This window comes from Aythya fuligula, chromosome 20 (assembly GCF_009819795.1).
Source record: "Aythya fuligula isolate bAytFul2 chromosome 20, bAytFul2.pri, whole genome shotgun sequence".
In the NCBI taxonomy this organism is placed as follows: Eukaryota; Metazoa; Chordata; class Aves; order Anseriformes; family Anatidae; genus Aythya; species Aythya fuligula.
Window position 1 is genome coordinate 10,261,872 of NC_045578.1, and position 23,218 is coordinate 10,285,089.

Genomic DNA, 23,218 nt, shown 5'->3' on the forward strand with positions numbered 1-23,218 from the left:
GCACTGAACTCTGTTCAAACATCCATGCAGAGGTTAGGACAGCAGAGGCACTTAACTCTCCCAAGTGCCTCACAGACGGGCTAATTCCTGGAGGTATTGATTTGTCCCTGGCAACATCACAGAGCTCCGTCCTCCACCGGCTATCAGCGCAGTAAGCACAGATCAAACAAAGTCACATAATCCTGAAGGAAGGGGAAGAACAGAACTTCAGCAACACATGCAAAGCCTCCCGAGGTTTAGAACATCACAACACATCCCACAAAAAGGTGACAGACCCCGACGGTAGCTGGTTTAAGAGTGAAAACTCCAGCGTCTGATCAGCTCAGAGGAGCTAGTTTGAGTTTTCTGGCCTAGGCAGTGCAGTACCACCCACCTGGAGCCACGGAGCTGAGGTTTGGGAAGACAGGAGGAGCAAAGGCAGCAGGGAGGGGGAGGCCAGGTGTAAGACACCAGGAATAGACAGTTAAAGGCAAAGCGTGTTTGCTCTAAGCAGTTATTCAAATATTGGCGTATTCGGGTTTATTGCAGTGCTTAGAAAAACAAAATTCTGCCAGATCCCTCCCTTCCAAATGTGATTTTGAATATAGCAGCAACAGTAACAAAAGGCTTTCAGGTAAGCTCATAGAAGAGGCTGTTTTTATAAAACATACAAAGAAAGGACATTTGTTTCCCCAGAGGTAACACTGTAACAGGTACAAACAAAACCAAGTGAGGATGATTTCAAGAGTCCGTTCAAAACAAAAGTTTAAAAAATGTTTTATGAGGTGTTATGAATGAATAAAGTTCAAAACAAATTGTTTAACACCAACAACAGGAAACTTTTCTTTTGGATGACCTGCACAATTCCAACCCCTGTGTTTCTTCTGTGTGCAATCAGATGTGCAAGTTACCAGCCACTGAAACAGGTGTTCCTGTTTAGCTCTTTGTTAACTCAGTGGCATTGGCATGGTTCGTCAAGATGCCTTCTAGATAAACACACACTCTCAGGCCAGCTTTGCCCTCCACCTGTTTCTCTATCCCACTGAGATGTTCAATAGCTCCTTTTAACTTTCTCTCTCTCTCACACAGGTCTGTGCGCGTTCCTGCTTCATTTTCTTCAATTCCACATTTCATATATTGCAAGACATAGGATTTGATTGCATCCCCATTTTCTGTTATGGTTCTCCAAATTAATGGCAGGTCCGTGCTCTTTGCCAGACTTAGTAAGTGAAGCAGAGCCTGGCAGATCTGTGTTCTGAGGCTGGCACTGTACTTGAATTCCAGGAAGTCCTCAGTGTCTTCACTTTTCTGCAAGGCTTCCACCAAGGCATCCCAGATCTGGCAGAACTGCTCAGTGGGTCCGTAGCACTCCCTCTTGCTAGGGATGGAGAGGGCCATGGCTGATTTGATTCGGATTTTAAAATTCTTGCATGACTTCACTACTGAGGAAAGTGCATTATATGCTTGTGTGGTCCAAGGAGCCTCTCCTAATAGTAATAGAAATAAACACAACAACAACACAAACCCTTTTCAATCACTCAAAATACACAAAGCTGTAAATGTATCTCCAAAATATGTAATGGGCTTACATTTACTGCATTTATGCTGGTCTAATGAGAGAAGCAGGGCTTATGAAAACGAAAATAGTTTTAGAAAAGTGAATCTGGAGTGTTAATGAAGAGGAAAAGCAACACTTTGCATCTAATCACAGCTGTAAACCTGTTCTTTTCCAACATGACACATCCCACTGAACACGGCACAGTTATGACTGTATCAGCACTTCCAGGATCTGAACCTATTTCACTGGCTAGAGGTCTGGGAAAGACATACTTCTGGATATGACAACATGATTCAGCTCAGGTTGCTTTCTCCCCTCTTCCCAAGCACATTTCTAACAGAGACTAGTTAAAACCACACCTGCAGTACAAATCCAAACCCAGGGGACCAGTCTACTCACCAAGTGGCAAGGCAGTGTTCTTAAACACATTCCCCAGCGCGTAACAAGCATTCCAGCGCACCTTCATGGTGGCCTCGCTCAGAACAGTAGAAATGAGGGCCTGAAGAGATTCCTCGATGGCTTCCTTAAACCTGGGGTTTGCTACATGATATGGTTGAAGGAAATGAAGCAGATTCCCAAGGGCCCGGACTGCATTGCTCTTTACCTGAAGGGGAAAAAAAAAAAAAAAAAAAGAAAAAAGTTCGCACAACAGCATTTTGGCTTTTAGTTTATGGGCAAAGCCTTTTGACAAGCCTGCTACATAATCATGCACAGAGTCAACAAGGAACCCATCTGGAATTAAGCTGGTGTCTTTTCAGATGCAACTTGCTAAATACCATCAGAAAGATCATTCTCTGCAAATGATCATTCCAAAACAATTAACAATCCTCATGCTGTGGACAAGTACAAAATCAAGTGCCCTGCAGGCCACAGACATGGGAAACATCCCACACATCGACCCTCAAGAGAGGATGCTGACCAGCAGCTCACTGTCTGTTGGGGCAGAACACCCTAAAAGCAAGTAAATGGTGCCTTTTCTTTAAATGAAAATTTAAGAGCTAACTACTCCACAATCCTCCACCCTCTTTCCCCGTCATACCTTGTCTTTGTCCTTGGATGCTTCAGTCGCAGACCGTAACATTTTCAACAGGAGGAGATCAGAAAATTCCTCTTGAAAACTTTGTCCCATTGTTTCCCTAGCAGAAGGATTACATTGTGAAAGACTGGCTCAGTTAATCCACTCTCAAAGATGTGATACAATCCTTTATAAAGTCATTTGAACAACCTTCACTCTTTAGAAGGCTAATATGTAAGGCAGACCTTACTACATGTGACCACTATGTTTATTAATTTAAAACCAAGCTATCAATGCAAGAAAGCCTGTTAGCAATGCATTACGTCTGTAATAAAAGACAGAGGGCAATGAATTGCTCAGAGGCAATTCATTAGCAGGAATATATGATAACTATTTCTCCTGTTAAAAATGTAACAGCGGGCTGGGCGTCCTCCAGCCTTTGGCTTGAGGAAGCGTTAAATATTTGTTACTCATACTTTTGTAGTATGTCAAAAGTAAAGTAACCAGGGAACATGCAATTACACCAAGTAACATACGGGAAAAAAACAGAAAACTGAAAAGTAATCTTGGAGCATTCTCCAGAATTAATGATTAGAAAGACCTAAAAATCAAGCAGTGAACTTGAACTCGACCTCAGCTGGGTACAGGATATTTGTAATACAGCCCAAGTGTCTACACATGCTGAAGAGTGGCTACAAAGAAGCATTCAGTTTTGACACAGTGACCACAGATTTTGTCTATTTGATACTAAGTGCCCTCTATGTGCTACGGGAATACAGGCACTGAGAGGACCTCTGTGGGCCGAAGCCCGCTGACGTACATGTTGACAATCAGAGTGTCTGTAAGGTTGCCCAGGGACCAGGCTGCTTTGGCACGGACGTTCGGAGACTTGTCATGGAGGGAATTCAGAATTGCATTTGCTGTGTCTGCCACAAACATCACATCCTATAAAAGAAAAAAAAAAAAAAAAGTGATTAGAAAGTTTTAAAAATCTGCATGATTTCCTTAGTAACATACACATCTGGCCCTTCTAGGGAAAATGAGATGTGCACAGACTGCCTCTATTAACATATTCTTTCTTAGGCAAGAACTTGTAATGTGTTTACGGTGCTTTCTGTACAGGTTTGTTTGATCTTCAATTAACAGTCTAAACCACCATGGCGACCAAGCTCACCACTCTCCTAGGTAGCTTTTGCTGAAAGCTTTCACTGTATAATTTAATTCCATTGGCGCTTTAGTTACTTTGGATTTTAACATAATTACCTGGACTGTCAATTTTATACTCATCAAATCCCAATGTTAAGAAAGTAATTGCTTCACCAAGCTCCTTGTTGAGCTGCTTGTTTAATTTTCTCTTCTATGGTACATTACATTTCATTTTCATTCCTTTGCTCACGATAAAGGATATTGCTTGCAAAATATTTGAACTAAAATTGCAGCATCAGCTACTGCATAATTTGTTTTTGTTAAAAATCACTCACTGAAGGCTACATGGCAAAATAAAAGGCTACTAACCCAACCAAGCTAAGATCAAATTGTTGTGGAAGCTAATCAGCATTTCTCTCAAAATGAGCTTTACTTGTCAGTTGTAAGCAAAACTGAAGCCCCGTCCTGTTAAATACTTTAGACCAAAAGCAAGAAGGAAAGCCAACTCATTGCAAACAAATTCAGGTCCCATATCTCATGGTTTACCAATTCCATTCTAAAATGGTTCAAAATAAGAAAAAAATAAACAAATTCTGACCTGACGAAGGCAAGAGAAGAGGATGTAGACTCCGAGGGCACGTGCAGCAGCAGCTTTTACCAGCGGGGTCTCACTGTGGTTCAGGCCAAGCAGCAGAGTGATGCACAGGATCTGCTGGTCATTCTGAAATGAGAAGCAGTCGTGGCAACAGGGAGAAACTGAAAAAAGTCTTAAAGACAACTGACAAATACTCTGAAAGACCACAATACATGGAAACTATAGAAGCTACCACTCAGAGTGCACTCTTTTCTTCAAGGTAAATTGACGGGCATTTCTGGATGCCACACAGAAAACCACAGCATTTCCAGAAAAAAAATTGTCTTGTTGCTATTAGATAATACCATGAAGGAATCAAAATATTATCTATCATCCAAATGCAGAAGGTAAATGCCCCATCAGAGGTAAAACAACCTGGATCGGTTGCTTTCTCCTGTCACTTCGTAAACAAGGACAACAAGGTAGATTAAGTTCATCCTGGACAGATTGCCAGTTTACCAAACCGCGACAAAGATCTTTGTTTCATCAGAGCAAAGGGTCAGAGTGGGCACTGACTTGACCCCACGTGACCACAGGGACAAGAGAGTGTACAGGATCAAAGTACAGCGCGATGAGGTACATGCTGTACTTGGAGAAACCAGATGGAGAATACCAGAGATACTGCTGTACTAGCAATTCTTGGGCAAATGAGATCTGGCAGAGCGCTCCCCATCAAGAAGGGCACAGTGACATAAAAGGAGCTGCACAATGCAGTGGTGGTACACTGCCAAGGCTTTCATGTTTAGAAGCATATTTCATGTTGCAAAAGGAGAGGAGGGCCAGCATATTCGTTTGCTTCTGCCAGGGCAAACACTGCAGTTTAATGTTTTAAAAGCCAGCCAAAAGAAAAAACCTGCATGCAAATTGGTGAACATCAGTCCACGGCTGTTAGCTCAGCTCTCTTCAAATGCTTAACCAGCAAAATAGCAACCCTTCACCCCTCCCTCATGCGATGAAATTCTTGCCCTCCATCCCATGCATCAATAGCCAAGGCTGAGTATTCATAGCAGGGCCAAAAGGCTTCTTTGACCCACAGTTTAATTGGTTTGTGAGACTAATTACTCTCAACATTGCCTTCTCCAGTCTTCAATAGTCACAGCTTGTTCAGAACGCAAGAAATATTCTAGGCGGCTTCCCTGCCCTCTCCATATAATTTTTAAAGGCTTTATATTAATACAATCTAGCAGACAAGAAAAGTTTCAGTAGGTAAAAATGCCAAGCTTATAGAAGTGCTCCATTACCTGCAGACTGCCAAAAGCTTCTGGCAAGATGGAGGACAGAGCATCACAGGCACTCGTCTGAAGAGTTGCATGTTGAGAATTCTGCAGAGCACCAGGTAGAGGGCCATTTAACATCATAGTCCAGAAAGTGACAACCTGCAGAAGCAGACAGGTTTACCTGTTAAAACTCAGCAGTTATACCTAAGTTCTATAATAGTTTGTCTTTTTTTTTTTTTACAGTCATTTAGAAGACAAAGAGTAGGTAGCAAAATCACACGTGACAGCGATTACAACTATTTGGAACCCTAAAACAATTAACATCCAGAATGAAGTATTTAAGATATTTTAGTACTGCTATAAAGTACTTCTTGGCTGAGTTGTGTTTGTTCCTTCTCAGGGGGATACACCCACTTATACTGCATCAGGCAGAAGCACGATTCCGTTCTTGAAACCACGAAGCTGGGTATTTTCATTTACAATTTTACACTGACAATTTCCATTCACAACAAGTTACAGGAAACCACTACTACTGGACACGTTTCCCAGCTGGCAGGGTCACTGGTGACAAGCTTAGGATTTAGTGTACTCTAAGTAACTTTTTCAAATTACCTGTTGTTCACAGAACGCCGTAACACTAGATGTCTACATCTAGGCTTTATGGAGCAGTAATGACACATGCAGTTTGGACTGGTCTTCCAGCTTCCTGACTTACATCAGGCAGGAAGAAGTGGGATGAGGAAAGGTAGAGGCACTGTTAATACCACGTAAAAAGATCACTTACCTACAGCCTAAAATAAATGCCAAAATAATGGAGGAAGTGTACACAAATCCAGTACCTAAAAAGCTGCAGGTATTTACTCCTGTTCTGCTTTCCTGTAATCGATTTGTTCCCACGCCAGTAACTTTGCAGGGAATTCAAGAAAGGAAGCTCTGAGTGCAATCTCAGAGGGAGCCCACACACTTACCGTGCTGACCGGTACTCTCTGCTCAGGGGCAACAGCTGAATCGGATTTGTACTGCTGCACTATACCTGTGCCCAGCTCCTCCAGAAGCTGCAAGGAGACAGAAAGCAGCTAGGTCTTTATCAAGGATGACTCAAGTACCACAGAACTACAGTAACCTTTATCTAGGACTATACTTATTTACCCAAGGAACAAAAATACGAGATCCAGTATTAATTTGACTCTATTCTGTCCCTACTAGTGAAGAAATTAGAGGAGCAGCCTTTCTTACATGAAGTCCCCAGCTAAAGCAGCATAACAAATTGCTGGTCAAAGAGGAAATCTCTTTGAGATTTCCTTTGAGTAACGGGCCAAACATTCGTTAAGAGTTCAAGACTGGAAGTAGAAGGTGCACTTCCCAAAGTGGCAGGGTGCTGCATTTCCAAAGAGCTACAGCAGGTACCAGCTCATTACAAAGTGCTGCTACATGAAAAACTCTGAATATTCAGCATTAGTCATCTGTATTTGCAAAGCACACGGAATGGCAAAACTGACTTGGTAAAACAATGTTGGTGTTTTCTCACACTCTTACTTTGGCTCCGTGAAGCTGAATGGATGGATCCATTTCTTCCATGCATTTGCAAGCCACTTCTCCAAGTTCTAGCAAATAGGTCTGAGCCATAGAGAAATACCCTTTTACAAGAAGAGCCAATACCTAAACACAACCAAAAGATAAACTCAATTCAGCATTTTTTCCTTCTATTACACCAAACTATCCGAAACACAGACAGCATGTAAACAGGCAAACCAACACAGGAACCATATACTGAAGTCTGATGTAACAGACACACCTTACAGCACGACTTCTAGAAGAGTAGAGCTAATTAAAAACTTTCTGATTTCATGATCTTGTTCAAAAAGGAGCCACAAAAGCACTATTGGGTAGCAACACAATGAATTATTTACCGTAAGTCAAATGAGGTGTCCTGTAGCAAAAAAAATAAAAAAATAAAAGCAAGAGTGTCTGTAAGAGTAATACATCCTGCATCCCCTGCAATGCTGCTGCTGTGTTCTGCGAAGCTGGATTTAACAAATATGCACTGTTCCAGAAGTATGAGACACTTGGGATGCACACTAAAAAATCTTATAGTTTTCTATGGTTACATGAAGAAAAACAGGGCCAAGACTCAATGTTCACAGGTGGTACTTTAGCCATGCAGCATCATCCTGCAGCTCTTTCCACTCTGTTCATTAACTGCAATGTTCCCCCACCCCCATTTTCTAGCAAACCTTTACATTTAGATTCTGTACAGAGGAGTTTGCATGGGGGAAAACTAATAGCTTTCACCAGATGCCAGCACTTAAAGCCAAATAATATTTTAAAATAATAAAAGTACCAAAAATCAAGCCGAACTCACTGCTGCAGCTTTACTCTGGGAGGGCCTTGCTGCGGCCACAGGCATAGAATCAAAATGCTACTGCTCCTTCAGCCACAACAGATCAGAAACGCTGCTCTAGCAAATGCTTTCACCTCATCTCACTGAGCGAGCTAAGAACAAAGGCAACCCACGAGATTCAGCTGATGTGAGGCAATTTGATATTGTACCAGGCTGTTCATTTTACAAGCTCACTGTAGCGAACTGTTCACCATCACCTGCAAGGATTCCAGTCGAACAGGAGATGGCTCATAAACGCTCCCAGATGGGAAGTTCGCATCGCTGTCAGAACAGGAATCCTCTCTGGGCAGAACAACAATGGAAATACAGAGACGAATAAGCCAGCATGGTTCTGGAGACGTACATCCCGCTGGATTATCTGGAGACTCCCCTTCCAAGGGGGGGGCTTTTCTCCACTGCTCAGAAGAATTAAAACGATGAGGGGTTCCACTACCGCTACTGTTTAGCCCTGAAGAACTGGGCTGTTGCAAAAGTAACTGCACCTCTGGTAAAGGTGCTTGGGCAGATACTACAGCCCCTAACAACGTGAGGCTAGAAACTCGAACGTTAACATCTGCAAGAAAGAACAGGGAGGGGGAAGAGAAAGGCAGCTTGTTAGCATCTCACGGATACCTCAGAATTTTTTCAGACATTTTCAAAGGAGACTGATCATAACATATAACTTGATGGTGCTACCTTTACTTATGTATTTATAATATTGCATAATAACCAATGCTGAATTAAGGAATAACATGCAAAGAGACTCCAGATATACAGAACAAACCTTTATGACAGATGTATGGCTTTATCTGGTTCCAGACTCTTGTCAGCAACCCAGGATTTAAACGGCTGTATGGTGCATTTGAAACCAAATTTGCAAGGCACTGAAACACATAAAAGCATACATGGAGTGGTGGTTACAACGTCAGCCTGGTCTCTAATACGTTTGTTCCTACATTTGCAGTTTAGTCCATTTAGACAGCTAAGTATCTAAGGACACCTGAAAAAAAATGACCCAGTTAGCTGCTCTTTGAAAACTGGTTACAAACGTGGCTCCTACAACAATTATTAAAGTACTGTGACCTGGCATAAAGACCAATAGCCCACAAAAAACTTTTGCTTCTTAAGATGGCAGTTTGGATTCAAGTCTCAAAGGCAGGTTAAGTCTCCACAATCATTATACAGGCTTATTCACCTCAAAAAAAGAATACATGAAAGAAATGCAGAACAAGAGAACTGCACTGAAGAGAAAAGAGACCCTAGGCCTTTGTAGAAAGTCTCAGTCATCAAAGCTCTGTGATATGATGACAGTATTTGCCCCTCTTGTCCCTTGGTCCTCAACAGCTACAAGAACTTCTGTGCAATCTTACTTCAAAAAGAAATCTAGATACCAATATCAGCTCTTGGGTAGCAATTGAAACACTGACAGTGCAGTTACCTTGATGATTTGTGTTAGTGTTTGAAAAGATGATTCTGCCACCAGGGCTAGCAGCAGGCAGCGGTGCAGCTCCCGGATGCTAGAAGCAATAGTTACAGAAAAGGGTGTAAAAGCTCTCTTGTGATCATTAGCATCTTCAGCAACAGAAAGAAACTGCTTCGAACCTTCCAGAATGGCTGAGAGAACTTGAAGAGAACAGGCACGTGTCTGAAATGACAAAACATTTCTGTTAGCCACAGCAGATCTTTTGAGAAAACGCTATTTTCTCATAGCCCTTCTGGAATGATCACCTCAAGCACGTGATGAGTATCACGTTTTTACTCCGTAAGGTTAATAACTGAAGATTAATACTTGAAAAATACAATGCTTCATCTACTCAAAACTGTCTAACCTTTGGAGAAGGGTCCTTTAAAGCAATAGTCATCAGGGACACTGACTGGGGGCTGCCAATGCCAGGTGCATCAGGAACAAACGCTGACCAGTAGCCATAAAGAACTCTTTTTTCTATTGATTTGATAGTAGAGAGGAAACAGGCTAGAGCCCCTTGACGAACTTTGGCTTGATAGGACCTTAAAAACAAATAAACAAAAAGATTAATGGAATAGCAGCAGTGAAAAGTAATGGATTTAACCTCTTTCATGTTAGTGACTGGCTGTGAGAGCAGTAAGTGAAGTGTTTTAGATCAAAACAGGGAACAGAAAGAACAAGTTTACTTTCAAGCCAATATTAATTACTGCCTTCCATTTTTCTTGTACCACAACATAAATGGAAAAGTGATTTTTTCAACAGTTTTGATTAAGAACAAAGCACTGGAATCCCCTGAAAGGAAGTCTGCACACTTGTAAAATTGGTACTAGACCCACAGGAACAAAAGGTATGATTTAATGTGATAAACTTAAATTGTTATAAAAACAGCACTACTGGCTACTACGTTTTATGATTACATGAACAATAACCTCGTTTTGCTCTGTATTCCACCTTCAGCATCAGAATATTCTGACTCACTGCTGCTGATTCTCTTCCAGCTAGTACAGTGTGAAGATAAGTGATCCTTTCCAGCAGGCACACACGCAGCATCCGATGCACACGTCTGAGGATCTGAACAACGACTGTTCTGTGCATCCCCCAAGCGCAGTTTCAGCATGTCAACTCCACGGATTGATTCCTTTCCTGTATCACACAGATCTTCTCTTCCTTCTTCTGCAAACTCTCCTTTCTTTTGTTTCCCTTTGGACTTTTTTCTTCGGTTCTGTTTAAAAAAAAATAGACTATTTTAAAAAAATGAAGTAGTATCTATAAAGATGTGCAAACGTTTTATAGTGGTAAATCTTTTACTAGGGGAAAAATCTCCTCTGAAAATAAAGCTAATTGTTAATCCAGACAAAAGCAGAGTTCAATATAATAAACCATGCCCTTTGTATAAGGGCATCGACACATAACAGTTTTAGTTTCTAAACAAGTTATGTTTAGATGAAATTTAGTTTTACTATGAGCTATCACAGCTATTTAGCATCTTCAGTGCAACAATACTGCGTGTATAAATGCAATAAAATATACAATATTGTACATGTCTAAAAAAAAAAAAAAACACACCATCAGCATCTGAGACTGCAAATTCTGCCTATTAATAACAGTAAAATCAGTGTACTAACGTTCTAATGTAAATAAACAATTCATATCTGAATACTCTCAAAGAAACCAAAGCTTAGTTTTTATCAGTAAAACAAAAGATTTTCAATTAAAAATTATATTTAAAAAACATATTTTGCACAAAATTAATAAAAACAGCCAGTGCTTTTGCAGTTCTGTTGGATTTATAGTAGTTATTTAACATCTAAGAAGAAATGAGTCAACATGACTACCTAACTTTGGATTACCAATTACCTGAAAGACATTACAGGGAAGAAAAAAAATTTACAGGGTTAAATAATAACCTGTATAAGAATTAAGCAGAACAGCTAGGGAGAGGAAAAGCAGAAAAAAAAAGAAATAAAATCAGTCCCTAAGTATTGGTCTCTAGGTGAACCTGACTTTCCTTAGAAAAAGTCAAAATGACTGTGCAGATGTTAGGAGAGAAAATGCAATTTATAAAATAAAAAACTTTGGCTAGTCTGCAAGCATCAACTCCACCTCTGCAGGCCAAGAATTCTTGGCTACAGACGAATATCTGATGCACACAGCTTAAGTCAAGAAAACCAGCCTCTGCAGAGCCATTTGTTCTTGTCACCTGAGTTCACAAAGCAATTTTATTCAGTGCAGAGATTTCTAACCAATATCTTTAAAGAAAAAAAAAAAAAAAAAAGTATCACGTGCCCAAAATGCAAAGAGACCGTTAGCCACCAATACCATATCAGGCACATACAACCTCAACAAACAGGCACACGAGTACTCAGGAGAATCAGTCCGATTTCAGTTTACCCCTGTTGTCTTCGAGACAGCTGGCTCTGGCTGTTCCTGCTTGACAGGCGACCTTTTGTCATACTGAGGTAACGGGGCTGGGTACAAGGCTGCAGGCACCTCTAAGCTCAGTCCTGGCAGGCCGTGAAACATGCACTTCTGGAAGAGTAACAGAAACGTTAGCGTTCTTTTCCTTTTTGATGCACAAAGATTTGCTCTATGTTTCCTCAGGTGTTCATCAATTTTCCCTTTGGCTTGTGATCCATCCTTCACGTCTTGCCTATCCCTGTGCTATGTAACAGCTATCTCCAGAAGGACTTCAAGTAGGTCCAAAAACAAACAAACAAAAAACAAACAAACAAACAAACAAACAAAAACACAGGCCTCCCATCTTTTTAATTTGTATTTCACACTACATCTTCCCCCCACACTCAGGCTTCTCTGCTCTGTCTTCCTCATCTTCCCATACTGTTTTGCACTCCATGGGCAACTGGAACGTGCACCTTCCAGTGTCCGTTTCCGTATTTACCTTTAATACTGCAAGAAGAGATCCAAGTTGGTCAGCTTGCATTAGTTTCATCTTCCCGCCATTTAGAAGTGACTGGATACCTTTCAGTGCATTCTGTAGCAACTGAAAGCACAAAGCACAGAATTACTTTTCCTTCCCAAACACTGAAGGATCACATCTCTTAGGTGACCTTCTAGGCAGTTAAAGCTTTGCTCAACATAGTTACTTTGACAGTTATTTATAATATCCTGTTAAAGCAAAAAAAAAAAAAAAAAAAAAAAGTCTATTTAAGCAAAATCTCAGTTGAAAACATTCCAAGTTTCAAATATTCCAAATTCCAATATTCCAGCAGCACAATTTCCTAATTAGAACATCCTAGACTCACACTTACCACACAAAAGGTGATGTCATCTACATCAGAGGTTTTTGAAGACTGCAGAACACTTAGGAAAGTTTGGAAACAGACACTTCGGTAGGGCTCATCCAAGTATGGCTGTCCAGGCACACTAAAATTAAAGCAAGAGACAAATCATTGCTTTATAATCTGTCTCTTGACTTACTGTAGGAAGAGAGGGAAACTGCATCATTTTAATCTTTGCTGCCATAAGTACCATAAAGTAAGAGCTGGCCATTGCTGCAGTAGCTTTAGGGTCACTAAGCAAATTCCTTTCTAATGGATTCCTAAGCAGCTGTTTCCAAAACTTTTAGTTACTTCAAGCCACCAAAGCATGTTTGATAACATTTAGAGGACAGCCCTAATATTGCAAGTGATTTTCCTGAAATTAGAATCACGGAATAGCTGAGGTTGGAAGGTACCTCTGCAGATCAGCTACTCCAAGCCCCTTGCCCACAGCACGGCCGATGACAGCAGGTCGCCCAGGACCACGTCCGTTCAAGTTCTAAGCACCTCCAAGGATGGAGATCCCACAACCTCCCAGCAATTACCGCAGGACCAGACAAAACACTTTCTTTTCTTCCCTAAGCATGTCACACAATAACACTTTGTCCAGAAGTCTGAGAGTTCACAGTTTTAACTGCAGATGGTACAATAGCTTGGAGCACTGAAGTTTTAGACTTCAAGTTTAAGCATATACAGCCTACACGTCCCACATTTGCTGTTCCTAGCGCAGACAGAGCAGACCAGCTGCCCGTGCTGTCAGATGTACATCTTCTAAGGCATCCACTCCACCACCTGCAAAGGCTGGTACGCACCTGAGACACAGGTTTGCCATGCTGTGCAGTGCTGCTGTCCTGAGCTCCGTGTTGGGCTGAGCAGAATCACTGAACTGCACCAGGAGTCCCGTCTTGCCCAGCAAATCCAGGAGATACTGAAACAAACCAGCAAAAGTCACTAGGGGTTAATGCTCTTCCCTCAGCCCGATGGCTCTTTTGTTTGGTAGCTAAATATATCCATGCTACAAAAAAAAAAAAAAAAAAAAAAAAAAAAAAAAAAAAAAGATTTGTCAGCTGCAATTTCAAATTCCAGAGACAGATTATGTTCACCAAAATGACCAGATAACGTGCATTTCCAAAGCTCTCCTATTTTGTATTAAAAAAGTACTGAGTGTGAGCATAGCTCAGGCTGAGTCACAATTTATGCCTTCTTCCCAGACATAAAGCTAAGTTAGTAACAACTGCTGTACCAAACTGCTGCAGTTTTCTAGGCTACAAACCCACACAAGCTGGCAGCTACAACACTGCCAGCATCACTACCCTGTGCTCCAGACAAACAGCAGAAACTGCTCTGCAAACTGCCAAGTGCTGGTGGTAGCAAGAGAATTCAACGTATCAACCACTATCAGTCATGCTGCAGCCACAAGGAGCTTCGTGCAAGCCCCAGACTGATACTAGAGAGCCTTGACTTTGAAGTGGCTTTGAGCCCACTGCACACCAAAGACCTGATCTGGTTGTGGGATATATTTCCGGATCCTCAGTGGAGCCTGCTGAGTAATGTGCAATTTGAAGCTCCCTACATCCTTCCTGCCTGACACACAGACAAACCAGTGGGCTTAGTCTGCAGACTGAGCCTGGCACCCTTCTTTCACAGCGTGCCTTTGGCTCAAGCCAGATCCTAGATGGTCCCTGCAGCTGTAGCCCGCAGGTAGGGCATCATTCAGCATGGGAAGAATCTTGTCACCTACTGATTGTTACAACATACACCTAACACACCTGAATGTCAACTTTTCCACAGGTACTAGGCACAATTTAAATAGGGTCTAATATTAATCTAAAAGGTAAAGTTGTTTGAGAACATGATACATTTTCTATTACCCTTTCCTTCTTTCAAACAACAAAAAACAGTGGAAGTTGCAAGTTTTTCTTGGTTAGTTTCTCCTAGTTTGTAAACCCACCTTCTGACATTTAGGTCCATTATTGTAAACAAGAGCTGCTAAAGCTTGTAGAACTTCTACGTGTGTCCAAGAGCTGCACTGCTTAAGAGCAGAGATGCAGTAGGAGAGGAGAAAATTCAAGTTCTGTTCATCAAATGTCACCTGCCATAACAAAAAAGGATTATAGTCAAGAAAATTGCATCATCCTGTAGTGCTAAGATCAATATATCTACCCTCCTAATGGGTACAGACTCATGTAATCTGGCTGTTAAAATTACACATCATCACAGAATCGGGCTACAATTAAGAAAATGATAGATTAACACAAATATCTTATAATTAAGAGTATTTCCTATGGCGTATTAGTTATGACTGGGAGCTGTTTTTTACACGAAGAAGCTGTCAGCCAGGCTAAAGCCACAGATCAAAACCTCAGCTAAGAGTAAAGGAACAACAGAGCAAAAATCCAAGTGAATTTGCATGAAGGCCTGTTCCACAGCCCTGTAAAAGAAACAAAAAGAAATAAAAGGCCTCTCTGGCCAAACTTTCTGTACCTGGAATCTGTTTAGCAAGTGGTAGATGAGCTGGCAGACTTTGCTGACAAGATGCGCCTGATCGAGATGAACCAGCTGGCAGGCTTGGACAAGCAAAGCACAAACATCCTGGAACAGAAAGCGTAAGTTTATGAATTAGAGGCGACAAACCTGGGGTGGAAACCACATCACCGGCTAAGCCTTGGCTCTCACAGGCGGTATAACACCGACATCGATGTGTGTGGTGACTGAGGAAAGCTCCCGCTCGGGAGCCTTCCCTTCCCCTTGCCCATCACCCAAACAGCGAACAGCAGGGCAAAACTAAAGCCGGTAACGATGGCCAAACCCAAAACAAAACCAAAAAAAACATCCCGGGGAAGCTCTGAGCCCACCCGCACCGCTCACGCGTGGGGTGCCCCGCGGGCTACCTGCGGGCTGGGCCCGGCCACCGCGGCGGGCCCGCAGCTGTCGGAGATGAGCTGGTCCAGCAGCAGGTGCAGCTCGGTGCGGCGGCCGCCCGAGGGCTGCTCAGAGCCCGGCTGAAGGCGGAGGGCGCCCAGCCGAGCCAGGCAATGCCGGAACGAGCCGCCCGGCTCGGGCCCCGCCATCTTCAGCTCCTCCCGGCAGCGGCGTTATGGCAACGCCATGGCCCTTCCGGGGCGCCTATGGCGGCCGCGCCGGGCGGGGAGGGAGGGAGGCTGCAAAATGGCGGCGGCGGGAGGAGCGAGGGGAAGGGGGGCGGGCGGCAGGCTGTGAGGGCGGCAGGGGGCACTGCCCGCCCGCAGCCGGCCCGCAGCGATCGGGGCTGCCCCTCAGGGGGTGTCCGCGTTTTGTAGGTGGTAAAACTTCACGCAGAGCTACGCGATCGCGTCGTTATCGCGTGTTCATGTCGCGACAGGGCGACTTGATGGAGCTGCCGGTCTAGCCGTCGCCCTGTGGAGAGCTCGCTGCTGCCCGGTGCTGCGGGAGGCGAAGTGATGACGAGCAGCCCGTGGCCGCCTTCGCCGTGGCAGAATCGCTCTGAGGGGTTCTTCACCAAGTGGTTTTGGTGTGAAAATGAGCAAAATTGGGGCCTCTGCCAGGCAGCGAGCGCTGGCGGGAGGTGCACCCTGGTACAGCTGGGGGCTGCTGGACGCGGCACAGCCCTGTGGGTTTGGCATTTCAGAGCCAGGAATGTCAGCGGTGCCTTCCCAGCTCTGCTTGGTGCAAATTTCCACCAAACCCACGCTCGGGGACCGTCTTCGGTTTTGTTCCTTTTGTCACCGCCTTATTTTGTGATTTATTATTTCGAAAGCTTCTTAATACATACTTAAAGCTCGTCCTTTCTCGTTGCCCTTTGTTTTTAAAGTGCTGCTGAAATTTGCGTTTTGACAGCAGCCCCCGCTTTTGTTAGGCCCTAATAAATCTGGGACTGAAACCACCACATGGGTTTATAAAGCAACCAAAGGCAGAGCTCTTGAAGTAATTCCTCTTCACCAGAGTTTAGGGAGTAATTTCTCTGAATTTGTTGACATGGAGACACATCTTACCAGCACCTAGTAAGCCTTCACATTTGCTTGCCCCTCAAAAACCCCAAACAAGAGCAATCATTGCGCAGTATCCAGCAGTGGCCGTGAGGGAAAAGAGCACAAGTCCGCCACTGTTAAACACGCTCTGCTACTATCATGCAAATACATCTGGTTCGACAGCACAGAGCCAGACTTCAAAGGACAGAGAAGTCATTAGAATCACAGTTCAAAGAAAAAAGTGAGCAGCTGGGTTAGGCCATCTGGTACGGGACATAAAATGGTCTCTTTCTTCCCCAGTCAGTCTATGAAATTTTCATTAATTGTAGGAACACCTTCCAACATTAAGCAACGTAATATTGTTTAAACTGGAAGTCTTAATAAATCATCAATGCTCATATCTTAGGAAAACAAAGTACCTGAAATCTGGTGGGTTCTTTCCTCACCTGCAATGCCATGTGCCATAATTACAATTTTAGCTCAGTATTTTCAAAGCAAATTAGTGGGAATTGGATTCCTCAGCTCCTTTGAAGGTCCCGGGAAAGAATGTGGAAAGGACGGCTCCCCGGGCTGCAGGGGAATCTCCTTCTCTATTGATTTCAGGAGCTGTGTTTGGCTTAAAAACATGCAAAAGAAAGAAAGCGTCCTCCAGGCTGCATCACCGGGGCTTGCAGCGGGGTCTGTGCTTACCCAGGTGGCAGGACTGGGGCCAGGCAAACGCTGACTGCCAGAAGGGCTGGTGCTGGGCACGATCCTCTGTGTGAAGCAGGAGCTGGTGCTGACAGTGGTGGGGAATCCACCAAGACAGTCCTCTGCAAGAACCCGTGAGAATATATGGATAAATCCACGGCTGGAAAGCTTATGGCAGGGTTAGGGGAATCCAAAATCACTGAGATGAGGTGAGCTGCACTGGCCCGCAGACCTGGGAGAGTTCCCATGGGGATAACGTTCTGTGAACCATGGCTGATTATGGCTTAAATGAAACCCACCTCCATGCAGCACCCCAGCGGATATCCGAGCCGAGAGAAATTCCAGCTCCGACAGCATAAGCACAGCTCAGCAGAAATCCCCGTTTCAGATGCTCTTATCTCCAGGCCCCCAAGAGCTCCCGGAAATTGCTATTCCTGTTGAATATATGGATGAGTTCCTTGAAATTCAGGCAGGTGGTTTGATAATGCAGGGCTGGTGACAGCTGCCACGGGGAAGCCACACGGAACAGGGGCCATAGCAGAGAGCTCAAGGGCATGGCAGATACCTGCTGATTTTGATAAAACGATGACCTGGGAACTGCTGCCATTCCTCCCTGCCTCCTTGCATTTCAGATCTGTCAGCTGTGTCTGTTCCTGGAAAAGGCAGAACAGAGAGAATTCATCTTGATCTTATTGGCCTGGGAGAATAACTGGCCCAAAACTCAGATCAGAATTTCAGGGCGTTTCTTTGCCAGGCTCCCCAGGATGCTGCTGTTGCCATCAGTCCTCCAAATTTCCCAACTTTTCACCTCTTACCAGCATAATTTTGAAACAGCTAGAACACCTGAATCTAGAAAAAATCCACGTGCCCAGGGCAGCAAGCACACACATGCAGGTTCTCCATCCCAGGGACGTTCAGGAATGGAGATTTAGTGAGTGCCCCTGCCTGCGAGATGCTGCACGTTTACTGTCCCCCAAAGGCACGTGCAGACTCAGCGCAGCACTCAGCATTATCTCCGCTGGTGCCAAAGGTGTCTCCCACTGCACTCCCCAGCTGTTTTCCCAAGCTGCGGGCCAGCTGACGGACAAACAGCGCTGGCTCCGGGTTTGTTTGCCCCTGAAGGACAGACACGGATACTTGGAATATTTTCCTAATCTCGTTTTCTCATGCAAGCGACTGCTGGCGAAGTTGGGTTTGTTGCTGCATGGTGGGTTCAGAGGTGGGATGTGGGGATGGGACGCGGCACGCAGAGCACCCACGAGCAGCAGGAAGGTGCCCACCCACACTGCTGGGACCCCACTGCCCACATCCAGCCCAGGCTGGGTCCCCCACCCAGCTCCCTGAGCCCTCAACCTGCCCTGGTGACCTGGCTAATTTGGCTAATTCCTCCTCTCCGGCAAGGGGCATTAAACCTCCTTCCAAATGGGAATGCTGCGGTCTGAGGTCACCCAGCCCTCCTGAGAACCAGGGCTCAGGTTTCCAAAACTATTTCTGGGTGAAGGACTACCGGACTTATTTAGCGGCTTAACGTGGCTGGGCTGGGAACTGCAGCTGAGGCTGGCGCGGTGATTTGGAAGCACAGCTGGTACCGGTTGGCCCCTGCATCCCGCTCGTGCTCCTCACCCTGGGTTTTGCCTTCCCAGGCAGAGGCTGGGACGTTCCCGTGCCGCCTCCGCAGGAGGTGACGGGGACCCCGGGGACACCGGTGGAGCCTGGCTGGTGGCAGCGAGCCTGCGACACCTCCCCCTCTGCACAAAATAGCGCGGGCTGGTTTTTCACTTGTACATCTAAATCTGTTTTCATCCTTCGCAGGATTTCAGGAGAGGTGCCATAAACCCGTAAACGAGCGCCGAGTAACAGAGGGGAACGCGGGGCCGAGAGCGCGGCGACCTGCTGGGACTTGGAGAGCGCTCTGCTGGCTGCCCGGCCGCAGCCGCCTGCCAGGGATGCACACCAAACATGAGCTAATCCCAACAAAAATAGGAGTGAAATCATAATTCATATGCATAATTCATGTGCATAATTTTATCTCCGCTGTGTATTCTCCAGGGATGTATTCTAGAAAATGCTTTCTTTCCCCTCCCCTCGACACTCTTGTCCTTCCAAAAAGTGCCGTAGATGCAAATCATTGGAGACAGCAAGGGGTAGTAGCTTTGCTGGGTTACTAAATAAATGCTAGATTTGTCTGAGTTTCTAGCCTACGTCTTGGCAAGTTATGCAGATTGAAGCTGTTGTATAGACAAGCAGGCTTGTAATAATCACAGGATTTTAATTGCTTTCATTGTGAACCCTGGCTGCTGATTGTATCTGCATGGAAAACTAACAGTTTGCACTTGCAAATGCTAAAAATGTTAAACAATAATGGCAATTAGAGATAATTATAGTTATTCTGAAGCAAGGATTGGAGTTAGACTCCAAGAAGACATCCAGAAAGAACGGAAAGCGTTGCCCTGTTTACTGCACAGACTACAAGCTGCTTTCCATAGGATGCGAGAACTGCCAGATTTAATTGCTTAATGATTTTCTATAAAATATTTAAGTAACACGGTGCCTTAAGCCAGCCCAGGCTCTGCCGGAATTGCAGGTGTCGGCGTTGCTGGAGGACGGTCACAGCGCCAAAGCCCTGGGCTGGCGCCCGGCGCCTGCTGAGTCATGTTGGGCTCTTCTGTGCCGTGCAAGTCACCGGGGCCACCAGCACCCGGGGACCTGATGGCAGGGGCTGGGTGGGTGCCAGGTCTCAACCCAGCCAGCCGCTGTTTTGGGGGAAGCCTCTGCAGCCTTTGCCCCCTCCAAGCTGGCTGATGGACCCGCTCAGTCGCTCACTGCCCGGTCAGTTGGGTCCCTTAGAGAAAACGAGCCCTTGAAAAGCGGATCGAGGAAGAGGTTTTGTCCTCGTCGAAGCGTTTTGGGCTTTCCTCAAAACCAAAACAGGCACTTATTTATCCCCAGAGCCGTGCTCTGGGCTGGGTGCCAGCCACTGTGCGCAGGCTGCGGCGGGGGCACATCCTGCCCACGCACCCCACCTGCACGTCCCACCTGCGCATCCTGCCCACGCACCCCACCTGTGCATCCCTCCTGCATCCCTCCTGCACATCCCACCTGCGCCCGGCCCCTAGGAGGCTGTGGAGGGTGACACGGCCCCTTGGGAGCCCTGCGAGGTGGGCACGAGATCCAGCCCCGAGCCTGGAACGGAGCACTTAACCTCCTGCTCATGGAAAAACGCCCGTGTAAGACGGGATTTCCGTTCCTCTGACTCAGCTTAAGCAGCACAGGGCTAAAGCTCTGCTCGCGCGGGGCGTGCTGTGAGGCATTAAACTCTGCCCGTCCTTCTGCTGCGTCCTGGCAGCGCTCGGTGCTGAGGTAGGACAACGGGGAACGCTTTGCCCAGGACCTGGCTCACTGCCTCCGTCCCCACAGCAGCACCTGAGCAGCCCCGCAGCCCCCAGCCCCATTCCAGGTTGGAGGTGCCCGAGGAGCTGGGGGGGGAACAAAGGCTGCTTTCACGGGGTCTGAAGGAGCGCGAGGGACTGCCCTGGCAAATTCCTTGCGTGTTTCTATGGGCTGTAACCAATGCAAGGGGGGGAGAAGGGCTCCCAGCAATCTCCTCCCACTGAAAGCACTCCATTCACAGCCGGGCTGGAAGGCGGCGAAAGGAAAGGCCGTGCAGATGTTGAAATGCAGGGGGGTGTTGCACGGGGCGCTTGCACCTCTCCTATAACCCCCTCTGCCCACCCAGCAGGGCCGGGCTGTTCCCCTGAGGCCCTGAGCCCGCTTCATGGGCAAGGGACAAGGAGCCACAGCAGGGCCAGATGAAACCAAAGCTTAACCCAGGGCCAAATCCTGCTGAGCAGGACCTGGCGCTGCCCCTGCTCAGGCTGCAGGCACAGGGACAGGACGGGATCAGGCCCGGCGGGGCCGTGCCTGAAGCACGGAGCAGGCCTCGGAGGAGAGGCCGGAAAGAAGGAAGCCAGAGGCTCAAAAGCCAAAAAATACATCTGGATAGTGCCCAGGTCGACGTGGAGCTGACGTGTTTGAGACGGTCCGGATGGGGCGTGCTGCTTTAGGGCCGTCTGCTCCCCTCCCTGCACGGGGATTGAGCTGTGCAGGGGAAACCTGGCCCAGCACGGTGCTGGGTGACACCGCCGCCTGCCCTGCCCTCGCTGCCCTGCTCAGCACCAACACCCCGGTAAGCTCAGTGCCCGGGGTCACTCGCAGAAGGGCTGTTGGAGCTGCTGACCAGGACTAGGTGTTACTTGTCTGAATGGCACTGAGTCGCTGCTCAGCCTCAGCTAGCCGCTGCCTCGAGGGAGGAAGCACAAACACGGCCGGCTCCTGCAGCTCCGTAGCCACAGGGGGCTGTGAGAGGCAAGCCTCATGCCCAGGCACCGCTGCCGTGAGTCACCGCCTGGCAGAGGGTGTCCGAGTCACTGCTCAATAAATAGAACAAAGCCGGGAACCCCCGGGTGGGCAGGGACAGCACAGCCCCGCTTCCTTCAGCGAGCGCCAGCCGTCTCCTCGGGGTTTACCAGGAGCACGAGATAAAGGAGATTTCCATGTTTCAGCACAAATCTCCCACAAAAACACCGAGAAGAGGAACATGTCCTTTGGGTGCCAGGCTTACCGGCACAGGCTCTGCCTCCACGTGCCTGGGAGGATTAAGGCTGCGGTGCCGCTGCTGCAGAGTGACTTTGCAGGGCAGGAGGAGAGGAGAGCACGGGCACACAGCCCCGCTGCTCCCACAGGAGCAGGCTGCAGAGCCCGGCCCCTGCTCGGGCTGCCAGGGTTGGGAGGACCTCGCCATCACTCTGTCCCTTCCCAGAGCCACAGGTGGTCACAGCCCGGGGGGAAAGAGGAATATTGTGCCAGCAAGGCAGGCAGCAAGGCTGGCTCCTCCCGGCCATGGGAGTAACGCACCTCCTCCAGCTGCTTTACTCCTCAAAGAGAAATGAATCCCAGCTAACAACCAACACACGGAGCACAGCTACCAGAGAGGAGCCCCTTCAGCGTCACAAACCGCTGCTTTCGCAAGGCCACACCTAGAAGAAATATAAGGAATTGAAAAACTCTGCCTGCAAGGAAATAACGTGACGCTCCCCAGCCATGAACCCGCAGTGAGCGCGCACACACGTCTGCAGGCACCGTCCCGAGCCCACAGGCAGCAGCCAGCAGCTCAGCCCGCTGCCCTCGGATGTTTCTGAACGCCTGGAAGGCAGCGTGGTAACATCCACTGAGCTTACACTGAAATAGCAGTTTGCCCAAACATCTGGAAGCAGTTTCTTTCTCCAGATGTTTCCCCCGCAGACACATACCTTCCACTCGGTGCCCCGGATCCAGATGTTTCCAAGCAGCTCCACGCTCAGCAGGCGCCCTGGGGACGCTGCCAGGCTCCCCAGCACAGCCACAGTTAACGCTCCGAGGCATAATGCGGGACACCTGCACGTGGTGGAAACTGGAGACAAAACACGGAGCCCAGCAATGGAAAAAGTCGAAGCCAAAAGCTGCGTCAGGCAGCTGCTGGGGAGCCCGGGGGGAAGGCAGCGGGGACACAAAGCTCTGTGTTAAAACCTCAGCTGCGCAGAGGGAAGTGCTGCTCGACTTCGGGCAGCTCGCGCCTTCCAGAGCCCCGGCGCCGCACAAAGGAGCATTCAGAGGGAAAGCTGCAGACGTGCAGCGCCGGGATCTGCTGCAGGGGTTAGGGGCAGGTGAGCAGGGCTTGGTTTCACCGCCCAGCATAACGCTGAAGGTGCGAGCTTCTGGTCCTCAGCCTGGAGCTCAAACCCATTTCCTATTCTGTGTGTGTGTGAGTTCAAGGCACGGTGTCCCACCAGGGCTCAGTTACACCAGCACGAGCCTGCTTTTCACCATATGTTCAGATCAGCAGCTTCTGG

At 46.7% G+C, this 23,218-nt stretch overlaps 1 protein-coding gene across 1 annotated transcript; it reads right to left on the minus strand.

Moving 5' to 3' along the window:
* Nucleotides 1-619: 619 nt before the first annotated feature.
* On the minus strand, nucleotides 620-15,750 carry HEATR6 (HEAT repeat containing 6). Its single transcript, XM_032201041.1, has 20 exons — nucleotides 15,564-15,750; nucleotides 15,157-15,264; nucleotides 14,624-14,764; nucleotides 13,485-13,600; nucleotides 12,664-12,778; nucleotides 12,294-12,395; nucleotides 11,786-11,923; nucleotides 10,324-10,616; nucleotides 9,759-9,936; nucleotides 9,368-9,574; nucleotides 8,714-8,813; nucleotides 8,148-8,503; nucleotides 7,086-7,208; nucleotides 6,518-6,604; nucleotides 5,574-5,708; nucleotides 4,297-4,419; nucleotides 3,373-3,497; nucleotides 2,577-2,673; nucleotides 1,937-2,141; nucleotides 620-1,466 (listed from the first exon to the last, which is right to left on the minus strand). Exons 1-20 carry the CDS (start codon nucleotides 15,741-15,743, stop codon nucleotides 916-918), a joined length of 3,480 nt encoding a protein of 1,159 aa, XP_032056932.1. The 5' UTR covers nucleotides 15,744-15,750; the 3' UTR covers nucleotides 620-915.
* Nucleotides 15,751-23,218: the final 7,468 nt, after the last annotated feature.